This window comes from Contarinia nasturtii, unplaced genomic scaffold (assembly GCF_009176525.2).
Source record: "Contarinia nasturtii isolate CC-2019 unplaced genomic scaffold, AAFC_CNas_1.1 Cnas_scaffold_1240, whole genome shotgun sequence".
Taxonomy (NCBI): domain Eukaryota; kingdom Metazoa; phylum Arthropoda; class Insecta; order Diptera; family Cecidomyiidae; genus Contarinia; species Contarinia nasturtii.
In genome coordinates this window covers 2,652,382-2,675,660 of record NW_022198581.1, presented here as the reverse complement: position 1 = coordinate 2,675,660, position 23,279 = coordinate 2,652,382, and the positions used below count along the sequence as shown (strand labels likewise).

At 35.2% G+C, this 23,279-nt stretch overlaps 1 protein-coding gene across 2 annotated transcripts in view; it reads right to left on the bottom strand.

The window, feature by feature from the left end:
* LOC116345138 (roundabout homolog 2) overlaps window positions 1–23,279 on the bottom strand; it is a 177,396-nt gene that overhangs the window by 27,570 nt on the left and 126,547 nt on the right. For both annotated transcript variants that reach the window (XM_031774243.1, XM_031774244.1), the window contains exons 5-11: window positions 20,592–20,918; window positions 8,898–9,036; window positions 8,678–8,808; window positions 7,524–8,003; window positions 7,393–7,429; window positions 7,217–7,262; window positions 1,168–1,325 (exon numbers count right to left, since the gene is read on the bottom strand). In XM_031774243.1, the coding sequence (XP_031630103.1) occupies window positions 1,168–1,325; window positions 7,217–7,262; window positions 7,393–7,429; window positions 7,524–8,003; window positions 8,678–8,808; window positions 8,898–9,036; window positions 20,592–20,918 (1,318 nt within the window). The remainder of the gene's footprint in view (window positions 1–1,167; window positions 1,326–7,216; window positions 7,263–7,392; window positions 7,430–7,523; window positions 8,004–8,677; window positions 8,809–8,897; window positions 9,037–20,591; window positions 20,919–23,279) is intronic.

Genomic DNA, 23,279 nt, shown 5'->3' with positions numbered 1-23,279 from the left:
AGAGAGAGAGAGAGAGAGAGAGAGAGAGAGAGAGAGAGAGAGAAAGACAACGAGCCGAAACAATTTGCAATTTTGTAACATACAGGAAGTAACAATTATAATATGCGAATGTCGAGATAAAATGCTGAGCATCTCCATGATTTTGAGCAGGGAATTTGTTTCACACAATAAAAGAAATGATACAAAATGAAACAAAGTAAATAGCATTTCCATTTCATGAGAATAATTAGTATTTCGTTTGCCATTGTCAAACTCCGGTGAATTGACAGTCAAAAATCATGGAACGCAAAAATAATCCGATTATATAACGAATAAAATTTCATATGTATATTTGTGTGTGTGAAACGGTGCAAATGGTTTACATTTACTTTGAATTTAAAATGGTCGTATCTTAGCTTGGGTATCTGTTGAATTGCCATTTTAAAAGCGATTTTATTTTAGACGAATTTAGCAGTCCGGAACTTTGTTTCGACTGTATGCTAAATTTATTTTTCCACTCATTGTCAGCGTTCTCATTCGTTTGTGCAATATAAAAATAGCATTGTTTCAAGGTATTTTATAATTCGTTCAAATGATACACATGTAATAAATTTGGCCTTGCACGATTTTCTCTATTCTTTACTCTCACTCCCTCTCTCTCTCTCTCTCTCTCTCTCTCTCTCTCTCTCACCAATCCCATTCGGTTGTTGTGTCTTTGCGACTCTGATTTCAATGGGCATAATTTATAGTTAACAATAATAAAATTCTGTGCATGCATTTTCATTGAATTGTTTAGAAGGTTCACTTCTGTCTCTTCTGGTTCACTAAGAATTTTTGTGTTCAGCCTTGACTTGGTGCAGTGCATACAGCCATTTATTTTGACGGCGCGTAACAAATGGTTTGTAATTATTTGTCACCCGATTATAATGAGAGAGTTTCCTTCTTTATTCAATAAGATCTACCAACCGGAATGGCAATAAACGTACATTATTAACATTCTTCTGCATTCTACCTTTGGCAAATGAATCGCAACAATTGTTTGCCATACAAATAATGTACATGGCGAACAAATTGCATGAAATATGTTTGCCTTTTGTGAATTCATGTCTGGGTTTGCTTTTGTTTTGGCCACACATTTTTTTTTTGGTTATTCGTCTGTCTCGAGCAACAAAAAGAAGCAAAACTTACCCAATGAGTGGACTAGCGCCGGCACGATCTTGACTCTTCGACCAGGTGAGAGTAACACTGTTCTCTGTAACATTCACAACGCGTGGAGTTCCCGGGATCGACGGAAACGTACTCGGATCTGGTGTACGATGTAGGTTCACACTACCACTTTTTTCCACCTGCAAAAATACAAAACAAAAATATTTTCGATTATTTCATGATACAAACAAAGACACACAACATGGAATATAAATCAAAACAAGCGGAACAACTGCACACATACAATAGGAATAATACACGGTTTTTTTCGGAATAAATTAAATCCGCTCGAATTCATCGAAATTGTCAAATGTATATAGCGAAGCAATTTATTGGATCCAAACACACCAGTTTTCCAATTGTGTTCGATAAGATGTGAAAGAATAACACGATTTAAACATTTTTTTTTTTGCACTGAACATTTCAAACTCAATCGACTGCAATGTATATGTAGCAAACAATAAAAGAGAACAATTGACACGGAAATGGACCAAATGTATTTATTTGTTTGGCAATAAATTTGTGCTTTCTACCTCTAAAATGATTTACTAGCCGAATATTTTTCGCTTGGATTTTCATGTGGAACCCAGTTTTTAATGCACAAATGTTTTTGTTGCTTTTTCCCCCATTTCAGTTACTGCATTCAGTTAAATCAGATTTTCCTGAATTCGATTTAGTTTTTTTTTCTATATCTTTTTTTGCGTCAAATCGTTCTCCTCCATACACACAAAATCAACAAATTTTAATCAAGAAAGCCATTTGATGGTGCATGTTATTTTTTGTTTTTAGACGGATAAAATTTCCATATTTGAATTTTCCCATTTCTCTCTTGTAACATTTTCATCAATATAATTATAATTTTTAATGAAATACCCAGTATTACATTTGGGGCTATCATCTATAGGAAATTTGCGCAATTTATAATCCATTGAACAACGAAATGATTCGATGAGTTTGTTGTTGAAAACAAGTTGATATGGATCGTTTTGTTTTTGTTTTCATTCGGTTTCGCCCCGGTACTAAAATTTCGATAAACATTTTCCGTTCCTGTACTATAATTTTCACACAAAATGCGCACTCTTTCATGCGCTTATTGGTGGGATGATTTCGCTCAATGCCCATATGCTCAGATTATTTTTTAATGCGACGACCATTAAAAAGTGTATTAAATACCTTTAAATCGTAATTATCGATTATATTGAATAGTAATGATACCAGCCGTGGACAAAAAAAAAAGCTTCATTACAAAATTAAAATACTAAACAAGCAACGCAATTAAGGGTTAAAATATATATATAATATATCAGCCTCGCAAGGAACATGCACAATCCTGTTATGTGTGTGTTTTGTGCATGTTTGTATTTGTATCCGTATTTGTTTAACATGTGCACCAAAAAATTGTATACATTGAATGGGCTTTAAGCACAAGCACGCTATTGGTAAATTGAAAAAGCATGCAAACAACGAATCCAAGCGCAAAATTTTATCATTATTCGTTTTGTATTCAATTTAATTAATTTAAAATACACTCGAGTAACATATTTTTCGATTTGATCGCGTCTCTGTCTCCCATCACCCCATTCCATCTCTTTCACAAGCTTATCGAATATGCGTAGAATCGATTTGTCCATGGATGAGTGTTTTGTGCGTTTTACAACATTGTAAAGTGTGCGTGTGTTTTTATGCTTGTTTATCAATAGTTTGATTTCATCGCTGGACGAACATTGATTTCGATCGTTGAATTGTGGCATTTTCAAAGCAATTTGTAACCCCCATCACATATTCTCTCTCTTTCACACTCTTTCGTTCATTTAATCATTGTACTTTTTTGTGGTCGCATTTGTTTTGCTATCAAATAGATTTGGTGGTACTTTTTATGATATTTTATATATAGAATTGTTACACACGCATTGCCTAGTTCGTTGGCGTTCCAACTGATGCTGAAATGTTCAAAATTGTGTTAACTTTCGTGCAAGTTTATTTTTGGCAATAAATATTATGGTGTCTGCGTTTAAACAGCAATCAATTGTAAAAATTGTATTTTCCACAGCTGATTAATTTATACATGATGTACATAATGCTTTTTTATGGTCGACTCTCCGTACTGAATTTCCATACATTTTCAATTATTTTGTATTGAATAAATGGATAGAAAAAAACGCAACGACAATTTTTTGAAGTTTTAATTGAAAAATTAATTGAATTGGCGGTGGTGGTGGCGGTGTTGTCTCGTATTAAATGCTGTTTCTTTTGCCATTCACCATTTATCATATCGTGTATTTTTTTATGCAGTCTCCTTCGTTTATATTTATTTTCAGATGTTTTCATTATGTTTTCAGCATTAGCTGTCTGCTGCAACAGACGAAAATATGTTGATTAAAATTGACAAACAATAATTAGAGATTGAAAATTTGTTTCGGTTGCTGAAAATGTCAACCAGACCGAACAATAATCCGATTAAAACCAGCTCTAATTAAGCGATTGCATTCACACCTATATTTCGGTCTCTCTTAGGCTGAACTAGCGCTGTTTTTTGTTCGTACGTTTCTCTTTTTTTATTGCGTGCATATCAATAACGATAGCACGATTCAATCAAATGGTTAGTTTGGCGCAATACAATGGCCAAAATATGTTTATTGTTGCCTTTTCGAACAGTAAACAGCTTAATTACGACCGAAAAATAAACAAAACGATTGTCAAATGCCCTTTTTATGCAAATCATCTGCAAATGTTTAACACAAATATGCGCTTTGATTTTTTCCGTGCTCTTCTTCCCTCATTGTGTGCGTTGGAATCATTTCCAACCAAACGAACACAATTATTAAACACAATCAAGTTATTCACGGCACGAACGTATTCCGAATGTGATTGTTCTTATAATCGTGAACGCGATGCCGTTTATAATCGACTTGGTTGAAACTTTTTTTTTTTGTAGCTGAAGAAAGTTCTCATGCCACGATTAAATTAAAAATTCATTGCGAATAAAATTCGGTAGCATATTTGCCATCTTCGCAGTCACAAAGCTATTGCTAGAGTAACTAAGAGGGCAAAAATGGAATTTATTTTCATTTCGGTTGCAAGTTGGCAGTTGATAAACGCACATGCTGTGAAACAAAATGGAATATAATCGAATCAATTTCTCGTTGTGAACACATAGTTATGTGCACTTCAGTTATTTGAGCAAATTCAAAAATCGTCCAAACGTCGACAACAAGCACGCCAGAAATAGAAACCGAAGAGACAGACTGGAGAATGAGAGGGCGAGAGATAAAAAAAAATCGCTGACGATGCGAAAATGCTTTATGAACAAGACACAAAATATAAATTTAATAAAAAAGAATGAACATGAACTGCATATTAAATGCGTTGATTTGATGTTGGGTATATCGTTTTTGGTTGTTTTCGGTATATACGCATTTTAGCGTTCTCTTTGCTGCGAGAAAAAAAGGAGAGAAGTGAAATCTGTACACCGTGTGACCTGCGAACATTTGAATTCTAATATGCGTCGGTTAGCGTCATTCAATCCATATAGAACGATGTGAATGCCGCAAAAAATGAACAGGTAAAACGAATATTTATGCTGATATTTTTATGTGTACGTACAAAGAGGCCCGAATCACACAAATGCGCGAACAATATTGGTGATTGTGACGGAATGAGCTCCATAAATTGTATTGATTGCAAGTACTTCTTTTTTGAGTCTCATTATATCTTTTGTATTTTATACGCATGTTTCAAATTTGGTCACACCACACATAACATTAAAAAAAAAAATGAAAAATTAAATATTGATTGCGTTCACGTGTATTTTTTTCCCCACTGCTTGTACGGTATCGAAAAATTCGCTCATTTCTTGTCATTTTCGTTATGGTTCTTTTTTCCCGTTGACTGCCGTTCATAAAAATTCCGTCTCGGAATGTAATTTGCATTAAATCAGTTAAAATGTGACACAAGCTCGCTAGCAGCAACCGCTCACCATATACTATCCACAGCCACGACACATCATCCGCACACAACATTGAAGGTTGCGTGAATATTTTTTAGTTTGTGTACGACGCACCATTTCATTTCGGTCTTATCAGGTTGTTTCGGTGAATTTGCAATTTCTTTGTGCCGTCGCGTTAGCTAGATTAATTCTCATCGGACACAAGAAATTGGATAAAACATACAAGCACATGAGATTTTTACATTTCGGTCCACTAACCTAACTGGATCCATGATGATAATTATAGCCGAGATGATGATAATACTGGCCGAAATTCAGACAGTGACAACGGAACAAGAGATAAAGCAAAAATTTATTACCGTCCCCCTCCCGAAAAAAAGAGAAAAAATACAATCATTCGGAATAAGATTCTATCGCGGCCTGTACACCTTTGTCACAATCTCCCGTAATAAAGCGTAAAAATAAAAAGATTCGAAGAGACACATGCCCCAGAACGTCTGATAAGACAAAGTAGTTTGGCGGCAACAGTAACAGGAGCAACAACAACCACCAATGAAGAAGAAATGAAATGAAATCCGCCGTACGAATGAGAGGAGAAAAAAAGGATCCACGTAAATGGCAAAATGTGATACAACGGAAGTCAATGCACCTACCCACTGTCGCCAAATGAATGTTGATGTAGTGGTGAAAAGGAAGAAGAAAAAAGACGAGAAAAAAAAAGCGGTGAATAAATTTAACAAGTAAATAGGTCCCAAGAGTATTGTGCCTTTGAAGATTCGATTTCGAAACGGTTGTGCATCGCATAAACTAAATTGCAGGCCGATAACGCGAAAGCAACCACCAACAAAATGAGAAATTCCAATAAGTTCTTATGTTGTTTTCTTGAGGCAAACCTGTTGTGACTCTTTACGATGCGATTATTCCAAAAGAGCGTACGACAACACACTCTGACTTTTCAAATTTTTGCCACTTTTCTTTCTCATTCACTGTGTCTAAAGCTTTTCCGCTGGCCAATCGGGAGTATTGGGTAGTCTACTGTTTCCCAATAAATTTCCCAGCTTCTATTTCCCGTATTTTTTTTACGATCATATTATTGAGTTTTCTCTTATCTCCTTTGCCGCATCATACTCGTAAAGAGAGCGAGCGAGAGAGGGAGAGAACTAAGTGATGTGTTTCGTAAAAACCAAATGCGATCCCGCAGATTGCAGGCACATCCAAATTTTAGTATTCGCTCACGGAAGTCAAATGAAATTACTTTATCCCATAGAACTCAAACATAAAAATGATGTCTAAAACCGAAAGTGTCCAGCAAAGACATTTCGTATCCCCTTTGCTTCGTTCTGCACCTTCTGCTCTGTGTAAGTTTTTGAACGAATAAAGATACACAGGTAAAAAACCATAAATATTAGAAAACACATAAATATGCTCGGCATGGAAGTGAAATGGAAAATATGGCTGTGGTTCTCATTCTCTCTTCGCATAAATGGTATATATATAATCGATAAAACCGACGAATTTCGAATGGAAAAGAAAGTTCGAATCAGAAACCAAGTTCAATAGAAGAAAAAGGGAGAGAAAGAGAAAACGACCGAAATCAGACGAGCACACACATCACAAACGAACGCAAATCCAGTCTTCGGTAATGCATAGAGCATATTCACTTTGGTTTTTGTTGTCATTTGATGAAAGTAACCGTGCATCGACCGCTCGATTGAGAGAGAACGCAAAAAAAAGTTGGCCAGGATCAAATTAAAATAAATTGAAAAAGTTTGTCACGATAATCATAATGCGAAAAGTAAAAAGTTTTTAGCTTTTTATGAAGAAAATACGACAACGACAACTTTCAATGGAACGCCAAGGTTCCGATAAATGGAATAGAGTGTTCGCAACGCTGATGCCATGAATGCTTTAGTTGTTGAATACAAAGAGCAAAAAAAACATGTGCGCGCCTTACACACTCACCGAAACCAATTTATGGATTGGACGCCCAAAAAAAACTTGTCGTTTTTAATGGAAGGACAGAAAGAGTCTAAAGCAAACCAACGAATAAAAGATGGAGAATAAAGTGCATAAAAGAAAACCTACCGTTAGTGAAGCTGACCAAGACGTTTCACCACTTTCGGAAGACGCTCTGAAAGATGTAATAATTGAAAAATTGAAATTAGTAAGAACAAACACTTTCCAATACAGAAATTTGTAATTATTTTGTTTTTTATAAACTTTCTTATGTTATGAATAAGAAGATAATTAAGATAACTTACGTGCAGGTATAATGGCCAGTGTCAGATGTTTGTAAATCTGAAAGTGAAAAAATTACAACAACATAAAATAAATAAGAATATAATCAAAAATGCAACAGAAGAAAAACACGAATAAAAAATCCGAAATTTACTGTCGATTTTTAGCGATCCACTCTGCACAATGATCTGACGTTGATTCGTTTGCAATGGAATGCCATCTTTGTACCATCGGATGCGCGGTATTGGATTACCAATAGCTCGACAAGGTAGCATTGCAACACTTGACGCTGGCAATGTTTGATTTGCTGGTCCAATTTGAATGATTGGCGGTGGAATATCGTCGACTGATGTCACTTGTAAAAATGCTCGAATCGTTGCCGAACCAGCAACACTCAGTGCCGAACACACAAAATATCCAGCATCCTCTTTTTGTACGCCACGTATGTGTAATGTGCCTTGACTATTAACGCTCATATGACCGTACGCATTGTCCGGGAACATTAACATTTGTGATCCTTCACGTGCCCAAAATACACTCGGCGGTGGATTTCCGACTGCTCTACAGTCCATCGATGCGATGCCATTTAATCCAATCTTTTGATCCTGTGGTTTTACACTAAAACTTGGTTGCGCTAAAATTGAATGAAAAATGGGAGACATCAAGATCATTGAATAATCATATACTGTAAGCAAGTAGCATTCAAACGAAAAGAAAAAAAAATTGAAAATAAGATTATCGTTTCATTGAAGCGGGCTGAAACATTTAGATTTGATTGAATTTTTCTTTCATGTATTCCGGAATTCAAAAATTGTGGAGCATTTAATGATAGATTTCATTCACTATTTACACACAAAACCAAACAAAAATGTGTAATAAAATAAAAACCGCATGCTGTATGCTATGGCATATTCTGTGTCGAAGTTTTCCATTCTCCTTTGATGTTTTTCCATCATTTTTAGTTTAGTTGCCCATTTTACTAGTTTTCAATTTTTCACTTTTGATCTTGAGACGTTGGCTCTCTCTCTATTCAATCAATTTAATAGATGATGGAAATTAAATGGAAAAATTCAACACAAAGTAAAGTTTTCATGACACAAACAACAAAAAAAGAAGAATGTTTCATAACATTTTCCATGCTCAAAGAAAAATATTCAATTTTAATGTTGAATGTTGAGAAAAGTTGCCTTTTCATCACATCAGTAATGGAATAGAAACTACTTCTTTTTGAAAATGCAAAGAAAAGTTTGATTTTTATCCTCCTTCAAATGGAGATATACCAAAAAAAATCAGTAAAGTTACACTTACAGTTAACTACAAGTTGTGCTTTTGCACTGATTTGTCCAACTCCATTGTGTGCATCGCAAATATAAATTCCCTCATCGGCCGGAATCACATTTTTGATTACCAAACTTTTGTCATCGTCTTTAATAACGGCTCTATTGCAAATAATATAATCACAACGTTACATTTTTTTTTGAATTGATGGAAAATTAAAATTGCATTTGAAAAATGCAAATACACTTACCTTCCAACCGGCATGCTTCCGTCATCTTTTCGCCATAATATTTGCGGCTGTGGATCACCACCAACCGAACAATAAAATTGTACCGTTTGTCCAGCCAATACCGTTAGGTCGGATGGTTCTTTATTGAAAAATGGTTTAACTGCAATAAAAGTTAAGAAAGAAAATCATTTAGTTTAAAATTGAACGGAGAGTAACAATCAAGATCGATAAGTGACTAGTTTATACTTAAATTTCAATCATTCAACACATAAAAAGAACAATTCAAAATCAATTCAAAGGATATGTTTTGTAAAAGTCAGTTGTTATCTTTGGCTATGCAAAATGTTCGTACATCCTTTAAGATGTTTGAGTGTTTGTTTGTCAACACACTGTGATAGACAATTCAATCGTTCAACCGTTTTTTTTTCGCTCCCATTTTCTGCATCTCATGTTCTCCGACGCTCTATGCATATAATTGCATCATATGTTGAATGTCAGCAAGTCATAATTCATTTGATGTAGCTTGCTTTTGGGCGCACAGGCAGTTTTTGTGTTTGTGTATGTGCAAGTCTGGGCAAGTGCTTGTAGATTTGATACGTGCATGTGCTTGACATTGTGCAACTTGTGTGCATTCCGTCTATTTCTCTCTCACTCACTCTCATAAAATTTTAATTTGTAAGTGATATCTCTACGGTGGCTTTGTGAATTTGTCTTTCGCTCATGAATATGACACTCACATTCCAATTTAAAATAGTCCAAAGAATCAAACATTTAAACACTTTTTCAGTTGGATTTTCTCTGTGCATGCATATCGTATAAGATTGAATGATTCAAAAAGCACCCAGCTAAAATCCATGATTATCAATACGTGACAGCGACAAATGCAACACCGAATGTAAAATTTGCACAAAACACACATAAATTAATGTGTTACGTTATGCAAAAAGTAAATTCCAAGTGCAAGGTATTCGTATGCCTTTGATTTTCTAGAAATGTGTAGCAGACAGCTTTTGAATCTATTTGAAAATGAATGCAACTGATGTCTTGGTGTCTCTCGTAATGGTATGTAATTATCAGAGACTAACACACACAGTTTGTGAACTGTTCTCATTTCGCCTGAAAAGTTTGTTCAATTTTATTGTTTTTTTTTCTTCTTCTTTTTAATGTGTGCCAGCATGTGGTCCAATTGAGCAAAATTAGATAAATCCTTTTCATTAAAAAAATGAATGAAAAATGATTTTTGCATGTGTATGTTTAATTTCATTTTAATAGCCACAATTTATTTTCACAATAAAAAAATTCGTATTCATAATGGAAATGAAAATTGTTGTTGAAATGAAATGAAGTTTCAAGCAAAGTGAATTTTCTTTCACCATAGACGATGTAAACGAAGATGAAAACTTTATCGAAAAACACATATGATATTTGACGTTGGTTTGGAAAGATGCTATCACTTGTTTTTATTTTCTGTCTGCCGTTACATTACCGTCTAAGACATTTGGAATTTATCATTTTTATCAAACACACACACACACACCACACTTGGTGCGGTTGGCATCTTTCCTTCCAACCGAGTTTACATCTAAAATCGCTGCTGTCTGTCTACCATGTAAAAAGAAACAAAGCTGAAAAGTGTTCTCAACATGGTTTAAGAGCCACACCGACAGTGAATGGGTGTGAGAAAAAAATATATGCATGGCTAATGTATGCGAAACACTTGAAAAGCGAAAATAATTATTTCATATTCCAGAGATATTTTTGTGGTTATTTGTATTCACGCCAGTTTAAATGTTTATCTCATAGAAGACTTAATGAATTTCATTTAATGTGTGTGTGTAGCGCCACTGCATGTCGAACATTTTGGTTGAATTCATTTCGGATGCATTTTGTGAGATAATAATTTTTTCTCTTTTTCCAAGTTCAAAATGTCTCGTTGCTTTAAAGAGCAGCAATTTGAACTCTCCCAACAATAACGACGACGACAAAAGAAAATTACAAATGGAATATATATATATATATGTATCTATGTGTATCTGTTTAAAATGTTGACAACACAAAACGATGAACGCGTGTGCGCGCGAACGCCCGTACAAAAAAACACAGAAACGAAGTGAAAACCCGTACCAAAACCAACGCATTCATAACTACAAATCAACAACAATATGATATACAAAACGATTTGGCGATACAACGAGTGAATTATGAATATATTTTCATATTTAAGCCAGTGCACAAGAAAACCACGCAAATTGAGAAAATGCAAAGAAGAATACACAATAAAAACGACAGATAGCATGCGGCATACAAAGAGGACGAGAGAGAGAGAAAAATGCGACAAATGAATATGTTTCGTTGGCGTTGCCAAATGACATGTAGATAAGAGAAGCACAAGAAAGAAAAAAATATGGAACGAGTTATTTACACACGTTTTTCCTATCTGTTTGATGCTGGTGCTGCTGTTGCAACAGAAAATGCTTTGTGCAAAATTTGTGGAATAGAAATAAATTGACAAGCAAAGTATGGTTGGTGCACAATAGCAGAGCGCATATCGCATAGATAGATTGGAGAAACGCCAGACTAATTAATATTTGTCCTTCTTTCTAGTCATTCCAGCAAGATATCGAAGAAAAGTTACCGTCGCCGCCACCATCACCGCATACACATACGACATTCACAAATATCTCCAAATGAATTCGTCCTCGAGCCAAAATATCGATATTGTAATGCATGCATGCATCAACCGACGAATTGTGCGCATTGAAACGCCATTCAATCGGAAAAACATTATGTTAATGATTTGTTCTCGATGTATTTGTGGATCGCTTTGTGCGCTGAAAGAAATGTTGAGATTTCAATGCATACCAGACCAAGGCACTCTATCCCATAGCAACACTAGCGAAATTCATATAATTCACTGATGTTTACATGATGATGCATAGCGAGCGCGAGTGCGCGGCAAGATGACAGAGATAGAATAAGACGAAATACCAAAATAACGAACATTTAAATGTGTGTTTAGAAAGAAAAAAACGGGAATATAAGTGCATTTACATATTTATTGCGCAATTTAGCTAAGAAATGAAACAGCACACACACACACTGACGTATGGAAGAAGGGACAAACATATTTACACATATTCTCATTGTAAGAATTGTATGAGAAGCACTATAATATTGTTGGTATCACGATGTTTAATGTTTTTAAAACAGCCGGTTACCTTTGTACGTTCAAGACAATGCAAAAAGCAAATAAGATGGAAAACGTATTTTCACTTAATACGGCTACTACTGTACAATTCACAAAGCATTGTGCGACAAAAGCAGAGAAACAGAAAAATCGCACAACTTTTATCATCATAATGATTTTTAATATTATAATAATCGCTTTGCAGTTCAATTAATTTTTTTGTTTCCTTCTCATTCTTCGTTCGATAGCATTTTGTTTACTTAATTCAATGATGCTGTTATGACTTCGTATCGTACAGTCAATTTCGTGATTTGCCATGTCGACGACGACGGTTTACAATTCTTGTTGGGTGAGCGCGAGCGGTTTATTTAACAATTTAACAATTTTTCCCATAAATTGAGTGAGCGCTTGCGGTTTGGTTTTAGTTTAGTTTCGATGAGAAAGTTGTAGCTGCGACTTTGATGCATTTTATATTGGGAAAATTGAAATTTAATGAAAACAGAATGTATCTTGTGGCGATATTTTGTTTTTTTTTTTCGTCGTCATTTATTTGGTCTCGCTTCTCATTCTTGATAATTTGGTATCGGCCAGTGACTGTGAGCCACGCGCATAACTGAAAATACCAAATTGATTTCGACAAAGTGCCGGATAGTCGCTGTTTGAGGCTGAGGTGAGTATGTAAGTTAGTTAACAAACCAAAACAACGGAGCCAAATTAATTTTCAATCAAAATGCAAACAATAAGATGATAGTCATCACGACAAAGTGGATGATATAATGATGCTTACGCAACATTGATTCAGCTTATCAAATTGATAAATGATAATTGCAAATAAATTCATCAAAAGAGTAAATGCGGTCACATCGCGACTATAGAATATAAGCATGCTCAATATATAATATCTGCCGCATTCAATTTTAATTGATTGATTAAATCACAATTTTCGGAATGCGCCCGTCATCCCAACTCGCTTGCATCGCAAAATTGCAATCTCTGCATTATTTACGGCAGTGTCGATCGATTTATATATGCAACATGGATTTTGTCAACAATGCGGTTGCCAGAATGTTAATTCACTGCATCTAATTTCGACCACAAACTGAAAATTACTAATTTATTCATTGAATCGAACGGCAAACAATTTATTATATCAAGATCATAAGGTCTGTTGTTGTCCCCTCTCCCAAATCGATTGATGCACACTCTCATCACACTCTTTTATGCTTTGCTTTCGATAAGGGCTACAATACAGTGTCGAATGAGTAATAAATTAAAATTTAATGGCACTTAACCGATTAAAAAAAAAGTATACTCTAAACATTTTCAACGAACAGCGTAGGAGAATAGAGGAGAAAATCCAAGTTTTGCAAACATTTTCAACACTTTGGTTTTAAATGACAACCACATTGATTGATTGATGCCTATTACATTCGCATTTGATACTTTCGTAGCTGCGCTACAGTAGTTCGATTTCATTGTTGAATCTGGCCGTGTTTGTATATGTGTGCGTCGTTTTATCCCCTTTGATTTGTCGGCAATACTTATTTTTTTTGGCATCGCTTTCTTCTGTATTTTTTTTTCTTTCATATTTTCGATCTGGGGTTTATACTCGCTTCTGTCGCTTGTGTCAACCAACAATGGATAATTTTTTGTTTATTGAAGTCACGTTTTTTTTACTAAAAGTATTTTGTAGTAAATGGTTGAAAATGGTAAAAGCGACAACGGCAACAGTAGCAGTAACGGCAGCGGTTGTATGCCATTATTTAAACTTTAAATGTGGAAATGAGGTGACACTTTTTGCAACACAATTGATAAATAGACACACATTCAAACAGTGTGTAGAGATGGAATCAAGCATAACAAATAGACGTACGCTGCAATCTACATCTCAATGCGAGAGAACCTTTTCAATTTTGATTTTTTTGTAGTTGCCATTGCTTTCTTTTTTTTATACGATGGTTTGGTGCGTACGATACAAATACTCAAAGGAAAATACGCACATCTATTAAATTTAATGGAATTTCAATATTGTTGTTGTTGGCGATGGTGTGTTGAGGGTGTTTGTGGTTTTTGACGCTGGCAGTCATCATCAAACTTAACAAGAAAAACGATTTTTTTCTCTTCAGCCGAGCGCGTCGAAGAGCTGCAGATATATCGTCTCTGTGCCATTCCCATCGATTTAGAATGACGGAAGCATTCACTACACTTTATCGATTGTTTCGTGTCACGATTTCAAATCGCTCAATTCACACATCGCATCAAGCAAAAGAAAAAAAAAGTTTTATTTTTCGTTTCACTTCTTTCAAAAGCCGACTAGAGAAGATCCAATCACAAAAAGCCATAATTCAAAATTGTTCGATCATCGATATCATTTGAACGGTTTGAAATCGTAACAAATCGCTTGGCAAACATTGAAATATGAGTTTCACTGTCGCAAAAGATATTTTTTTTTCATCTTGAACTTATTGGCGATGATTTGGCTTTTCTTTGGGCGCATTGCCTTTTGTATTGCTTTTGTCGAAAATGAAATGTTAAATAACTAAACATTTGTCGATAGAATGTCACACAAAATGTTATCTATTGCTTACAAAATATACAAAGAGAGAAACTGTGCGCAAAATAAAATTTGTTTTCGTCGTTTACTTCTTTTCTTCTGCAAATGTAACCGAGCGAATATCGCATAAAAATAGGAATATGACGATGGGCGCGCAAAGCGTGTGTTGACAAAACACATATAAATTGCCAACAATTTATTATTTATTGTGCAATGTCACACAGAAATCACGAAAAATCAATTTAAAGTCTCTCTGAAAGTCAGCCGAATCGGCAAAATCCATCGCAAACTGTTGTGAATGAAGTGAGAAATGGTGCGGCGGCGAAACTTAGAACACAGAAAGAGCGAGAGACTAAAAAAAATAAAAACGATGAAATGAGGGATAAGTGAATGAGAGCGCGAGCTCTTGTGTATGCTTTGTCGTACAATGACTGCCGATTTACTTTCTTATTATGAAATAATGGCCCCGTATTAAACGATAAATAATGATAAAATGTTGTTATTTGTTTCGCATTTTCAATTTATATACTATGTGCACAAGATAAAGGCAAAATGAATGAGAGACAACTATGCAGATGGACGAAGAGAAAATGGGAATGAGAATAAAGAGCGATGCGGTTTGAGGTGGCACAGGAAAATTGTTAGTTGAAAGACATATTTTTAACCGAGATAATATGCCATCCAATCCGCAAATCATTTAAAGTGACTTTTAATACATATCGATTGATCTTTCAAATGTGGTTATTATAGGATAAACTGTGTCGATGTACGTTTAACAGTAGCTAAACACACGGAATTCCAATGAAGCGAAAAAATGAAACACAGAGAGAGAGAGAAACGACAGAATTAAACGTCGAACGTTCCGGCAAATCTCATCATTTAAAATATCACGTAATTTCTGGTCTAATTGCTAGCAATCCATAAATCAAACAAAAATCCAACGACATGCCGCTTGCGCGAATGTGACAATGGTCAACATAAACACAAACATACGTGTGCATTTTGACCATCATCATCATCATCTGATATGAAGTCTGCTGTAGACACAGTGTCAACGCATTTCTCTTGGTTTTGTCGGCGTTTGAAAAATGCATCGATAACACGCTGTGACAATATTCAATGTTGTAAAATGAACGATATGAACGCCATTCAAACGCGATCAAACCGTAATTGGAAACAAAGAATAAATTGCGTTTGATTATTTCAATTCAATTAAAGAATAAATTGAATGAGAAACGACAGAGCAATCGACATGATGAACGCGATTGAAATAAAAATGAAATAAAAAAGCACACATCAAAAACAACAAAGTTGTGGCAAACCAGCAAACAAACAAACAACAACTATCCGAAGTGCGTGTAACGTTTACCACATACATCACTATTAATTTGATTGATGAGAACAACGTATCATCATTTAATCATATTTCATACAGCAATGGCAATACGACAATCCACGAGAATTGAAAAAAGTTAAAGAGGTAAAGGAGAGTGATGAGGAGAGAAAGAGTACGGAAAGAACAAATATTACAATATAACATCGTTGATGCTGATGCTAATGACATATACAAGATCAATAAATACCAAAAACTCCACGTTAATTTATGGTTGAGACCACTGAAAATGGCATTACCAGTGTATGGCCGGATTTGAAGTCAGATCAAGGATAGAGACAATAAGAGACTGATATGGGATCAAACGACATGATGGAAAGATCCATATAGTTTGCAACACAAAAAGTGACAAAACCAAATCCTAAATAGGTGTACGAGTACGTACGGTTCATGTGTATATGTCGTCAAGATTTATCCCAATCACATTTCATTTAATTTTATTTGATTTACATCGATGGTAATACGGATTTCAATCGTCTCCATCCATTCACTATCTTTTACACTTTCATCCAATCTTTGTTATTGTGTGTACAATGGTCAGCAAATGGCCAAACCATCGTAACGTTCTGTTTACGTGTGTCTCTCTCTGTGTGTGACTGAATATTGAATATTGTCAGCGTCGATATCAGTGTGTTAATATTTTATCAGTTTATTAGCTCTTGTTCTGTTGACATGGTTCGGTCTTTCTCTGTCCCATTTCATTCATTCCCATGCTGAACTTTTCGAATTTAATTTTGATTTTTCATTGCGACAACAAGCCGAGCTGAGTTCATTCTTCTCACAGTATCTATCCCACCGCATATGTGTACGTATAATGTACACCGAAGCATCTATCGATTTTAATCGCATTTAAAAGCAAGCACAATTATTACACGTTCGCACACGTCCGAATACATGAATATGAGCGCTACATCGAACTGATCCGATCCAATCTATAGAAATATATTTAGGTTGTCGCCATACGTGCACAGGCCGTTGTTCACATTACAATCTTAATCAGTTCGATGTTAATGGAATGGAAATAACAATTAGAAATTAATTCATTGTGTACAGTTTTTGTGTGCATATGAGGAAATTTGATTTCGCTTATGCCGTTTGTGAAGCGACGACAATACACATTCGTTCGATTAAAGAGCGGCCATCGGACAATGAGCAAAATGTGCAAATATATGCGACACGTTGCATATTTTCACACGAACACATACACACACGCCGGCGCGCACACTCGCTCACTTTGGCTTTGTTCATCGACTATTGATTCAGTTTATATTGCGTTGCCTTATTGCCTTGCCTTTCCACACGCATCTATACGTTTTAATTGTCAACGATGTTTCTTCGGCACACATGCAAAACCACTGTACAAACAACATAACATTTACATAACAATCAAGTTGAATCCTGTGCAATAAAATGCTCATGGATGTTGTATCCCTGTATGCACAATCGACACACAAATATTTGTATTCGAAGGAGATTTATTTTTTCATACGCATCCATAGGTAACACATATTGCATTTTTAATGCCACCTAATAATCACTTGCATATCTGATTTTGGTTCTACATTCTCTCTTTCCGCATGATTCGTTTTCCACTGTTGACAAAATGAAACACGGCACGGATTTAAGCAACAAAAAAAAAACTACACAACAAATACATTGTATCGTTCATTTGCCAAATTAATTTGAACTAAGTTCTTCTACTTGACCCGATAAGAACATTGAATTAATACGGAAACATAACATTAAACTCTCGCAATACGGATAAATTAAATGTCTTTTATTATTTTTAATTAAATCCATGACAATTTGAACATGTACACAACAATTGTGATGCAACATGTACACAAAATGTTATTTATTTTGTTGGGAATTTTCAACAATATTGAAATTATGGTGGCACAATTCGCAATGTGTTGGGTGCGTGTACATTTGGATCACCATTGCATTGAACAAATATGATGTGTGTATCGTGTGTGTGTGCGTTCATGTGATTGCATGTGTGTAAATTACATTGTGAAATGTAATATATCGATTCATCATCGCCAACAATCACCAGTTACATCAAAATGATGTTAAACTGTCAATGTAATCTCTCGTTCGGTCTCATTTGATGTCCGTTTTTCACCGCATGATGATTTTCATATATCTGCATACGCATTTCGATGAAGCGGTCACTGTAAATATGCTCGGTGTCTTGTGTACTTAAAGCTTAGGTCAACAACCGTATCACATTGGGAGGGGGTGGGTGGTCTGAACGGCTATTAAATTAAAACATTCACTTGAATGCAAATCAATTGATGATTTATGCCTGTTTCCATTTATTAATACATTTTGCCTCTACACTATTTCTCTCTGGTTCCTTCTCTCTCACTCGTTGCTCTCTTTTACTCCCAATTGTAATCCAATGTCTTTTTTTGCTGTTCTCATTCAGTTCAATTTGGATTCCATCATAATTTAGGTAGATCTAACACTGAATCCTATTTGCAAATATTTTGTATACACCAAACAAGACCTCTCGACCAAGCTAGCGACCGAGCAACCGAATTGCAGAGAAATCATTCGTTCTAATATTGAAACGCTGTCGATTTGATTCGATTTGGTACATTGAATGTACTGGATTATTCATTGTGGACACATTTGTACAGCAAACACTTGCATATGCACACACAAACACACAGTTTGATCCTATTAAATTGGATGTGATGTCTGACCATGAGATTTTCATATGATATTTGGTCCGATTATATCATCGATCTCTCCTTACCAAATTGAATCCGAACATCAAACACAAATAGACAATGCGTGCGAATGAGTGAGCGAGTGAGAAGGTGAAACCAGAGTAGACTGGTGAGTTGATATCTAGAATGAATTGTATGTCTCGTGATTATTTTTTATTAATGTGCCATCTCATCATATTAATGTCGCTTGGTTTGATATTAATGTTGCTTAATTTTCTCTGTGTCTTGTTATTATGGTCCGAAATATATGTAACCATCTTTCCGATCCGATGTGCATGTTTGATGCAAAAGTGCATGTTTGCAAAATGGTATACAATATCAGTGTTCAAGGGTCGGTCGAATTGCGGCAATCATCAAAACATACACACATACGTAAATACATTAGATTGAAGCGATTTACCAAAAAAGGGTATGACCTCAATGAAATTTCCTTCCTTTCAATTTACGCATGCAGATGCTTTGAGGCGCATCGTTTAATTTCATTATGTGTGTGTGTGTTGTGTCGGGATCACATATATTAACCATATTATACATTGTCCAAACATCGGCTTTCCTAATGCATTTTAATGTCTCTATTTCGGAAAGTGCAGATAAAATGTCTTCGAATAATATCCTATGTTTATTTTGTTTGATACGGAAATACACACAAACAATCATTTTCAATTGGAGACGGGGGTGATTTTCGGTTCGCACATATATATGCACGATTTGCTTGTGTATGGAACGATAGATACAAAATTGAATTGTTTGCTTTTATTGAATGTGCGCCAGCTTTTAACAGGGAAAAGAATTAAGTGGACACATTGCCGGTCTTCTCAATACAAGAAGATACAAGTTTTGTTTTCTTCTCCGCGTCCTTTTTTTTGTTCGTTCCATGTCTTCGTGTTGTTGTCAATGCCAATGTTTCGTTAATTCCTTGTTGTTACTCGATAAATACGAGCATAAACAAATAATATGGATTTGTATTAATTGCATCGAGTCTCGTGCCGTTTGTAATTTAATATGGTGTATATATAGCACAACCACTGTATCTAACGATTGTGTGACAATAAACAACAGGGAAGCACAACGAAAAAGAAGAGAGATTCAACACGCACTCAACGTGAAACGAATGACAACAAACTGCATTTCAAAATGAAACCGAAACAATTTTATTCGTTTTGAAAAAAAAAGAGAGATAGAAAGTTTAAGGGTCGATGGGCCAAAATATATGACCGTAAAACGTTTTAGTCTTTTGTTTTATTTTTCTACAATTCTTTTGTATTTTTCACGTTATTTCAAATCAAATAATTAACTCCATAAAAATGTATACCGTAAAATCGTTTCATTTTCGGTTCGTATAGTGAACACGCGCACGCTCGCCTGTGTGTGATGAAGCACAGCCATAACACGGAAACGAATTGTTTGCTAGTGTTAGCAAATTAAAAATGGGGTGACATTGTATCCTTTCTTACTGTTGGGTTGTTATTCCAAATGCATTTTTCATCGCCTACACTGTGTAGGTTACACACACACACACACACACACACACACACCAATTTGATTGTACTTTTAAATTCGAGGGTGATTTGGCTTGAACATTTTTATGGTAGTAAAGTACAGTGTGTTAATTATTTGTTTCGTTTCGTTGTCTCTCACTCAATTTTCTAAATTCTATGCATTGTGCACGAACGACTTCTGCTCAATTTAACAATCGAACTCATTTTGTCAGCAAATTCTTTTTAATGATCGGCACAAGATGTTCGGCATCAAAATTAATTGTCAACTGATTTAATGAGTTGCAAACTCGAATAACCGAGTTTTGTTTGTGAACAAAAACGCAAAAAGATTTTAGAGAACGTACCTTGAACGGTTAATTTAGCCGATGTACTTTCACGTGTGCCGACCATGTTTTGGGCGATGCATTGATATCGTCCTTCATCGAGTGGTCGTACATCGTTGATGAGTAAATTTCCACCGTCGACAATTCGCATACGTGCAACGGGATTGTTGCTCATGTGATGAATGGCATTTCCACTGCGGCTCTCATCAAAATCCAATACAATTCCATCCTTTTTCCATTGCAATGTAATTTCTGGTATCGCTTTTGGAGGCGAACACTCGAGCAATGCCGTTTCTCCAGCCGCAACTCGCGTATCTTTTGGCTCAATTCGGAAATCATCTCGTAAAACTGTGAAATAAAAGAGAGGATAAGAGAAATTCAACATGAATTAAATCGATTGTTAAGCATGAATAATTAAGTTTGAACAAAAACTAGAACTTAAATGAATGCCTTTTTTATTGCTGGAAAAGACAAACGGATAATTATGAAATAGTCGACACTAAAGTTGTTTTTTTGTTTTGCTTTACATTTTACAGCAAACGAAACAACCGATTCAATTACACAAAAAGTGGAGAGGTGAAAACAAAAAGTGCAAAGAACGAAACGTGATTACACAAATCCACATTGAACAACTGATAATTAAAAAAGGGGAGTTGGACGATCATTAATTGTTTGATGCAACAGAAGTACAAAAAAAGCAGTTGTGATTATTGATACGTTTGCTGGTAATGCTTGAACTGTTTGATTAGTGTGTAATTAAAAGCCAATAAGATTGAAGTAGCAAGAAAATTGTAACGAAATCGCAACAAAAAAATGTGAACAAGTTGCCGATTGAATGTTGTGATGGTGTCTTTTATAGATTTTGCACTTGACGCAAATAAACTACGGCCAGTATCGAGTTTTAAGCCATTTAGTCTCTTCGTTCTTGAACACAACCAGTGTAAACTTGAAAAAAAAAATCACAGAAAGAAAATAACAAACACAGCAAGAGGGAAACGAGTAAGAGATAGAGAGAGAAAGAGGAAAAAAACCACTTCATTTAGTTTATTTGCTATTTCATCGACCGATTAACACAAAAACAAGATGCAAGTTAAGAACAAGCGTACGCCAATGAAAAATCAAATGCAAAAACATGAATCTACACTTGTTCAAATGGTCTCAATTTGAATTGAGTTTGGCGTTTGTGTGTACAAAAATGCAAGCATTTCTTCAAACGATATAATGGTCGATTTTATGCAGCCATTTAACTCAGATACTTGTCAATTTGAATATGCAAGCGAATCGATTTCGAAATTTAAAACGCAAACACTGTATGCTCAACACGACTTCAGCAACTATCTATTTGTGCCATTTGTGCACGATTTGTTTGAATTTCATGCAAAACATGTTATTAGACCTGATGGAATAAGAAGAAGTATGGGCAAGCAACAACAACGAAGAAGAAAACAAAAAATTACCAAAACAAATCGTGGATACATTTCAAATATAGTTCAAGCACCAGGTGCGCTTGAGCCCATGCTCAAGGTGAAAATGAGCAATAAAACGGATATATAATGAGCGTATGCACGAATAAGTACATTTAAGATTTAAAATTGTGTGAAAATGGCTCAAAAACATCGGCAAATCGGCTTGAATTTCAGGGTTTGGGTTCAGGTTACAATTCAATTGGTCGCTTTTGAGTTCATTCCAATTTGAATTCGTTCTTCGTATGTTTCTCATTCCAATTTCACCGCATTTACTGGCTCCGTGTTGTTGGTGATTGGCCAATTCCAATTAAAAATGTTTTCGGATTCTTACGTCTTACTTGTTTATTCATTAGACCGTTATTAAAAGGCTCACGCGGCAATTGCATTCGTCTGGCACAGTACAGTCAAATGTATCTCGAGACGACAGTTTATATACACATATTTGATGCCAGTTTTATAATTAAGCAATGTGATAAATATCATCGAAAATAGCAGACGTATGATAAATGCTGGATAAATAGCCGTTGCTGGAAAATGTGGCTAAGTGGATGCGCGTCTATGGTATGCATTTATCGGTTGTACTTAGGCATATAGTTTAGCATATGTCCGGCAAGTTTATGTGTCTGACAATTTTCTATACAATTTCGACGTATGCATAGGTCCGGCAGTAAATGAATATCGAAGACGCGCATCCACTTAGCCCATATTTTCAGCAGCGGTTATTTATCCAGCATAATCATAAGTCTAGAAAATAAAAAGACACAGTTAAAGAGCAAAAGAAAGAGCGCAAGTATGTTGAAGAAAAAAAAGAATGTAAAATAAATAGTATATCAGAGCAATTTTACATTCATACACTTTATTTTCATTCTTTTCAAAGAATTTACGCATAAAATGGTTCAATTATTCAATGCAAATATTTATTTTAAGCCTACATTTTGTAGAGAGCTACAACACGTTGTCGTCATAGCTCTACTTTTTAAATGGAAAACCGTTTTGGGCCTTTCTCAAATAAATAACTCCAATCGAATCGCATATTCTTCATCATTTGCCTGTGCACTCTCTCTCCCTGTCTTTCTCTTTTTCTCTTTGAATAGCCAATTCAGTTCGAAATAATAATTTATCATTTTCCAGCTTGTGGCAATGTTCATTTTTCAATTCAATGTCTTTCCGTCTCACTCTTCGATTGTGCGTGCACGAGCCCAAGCGAACAAGCGAATGCAGCTCATGTTTCTCTCGTTAAAAT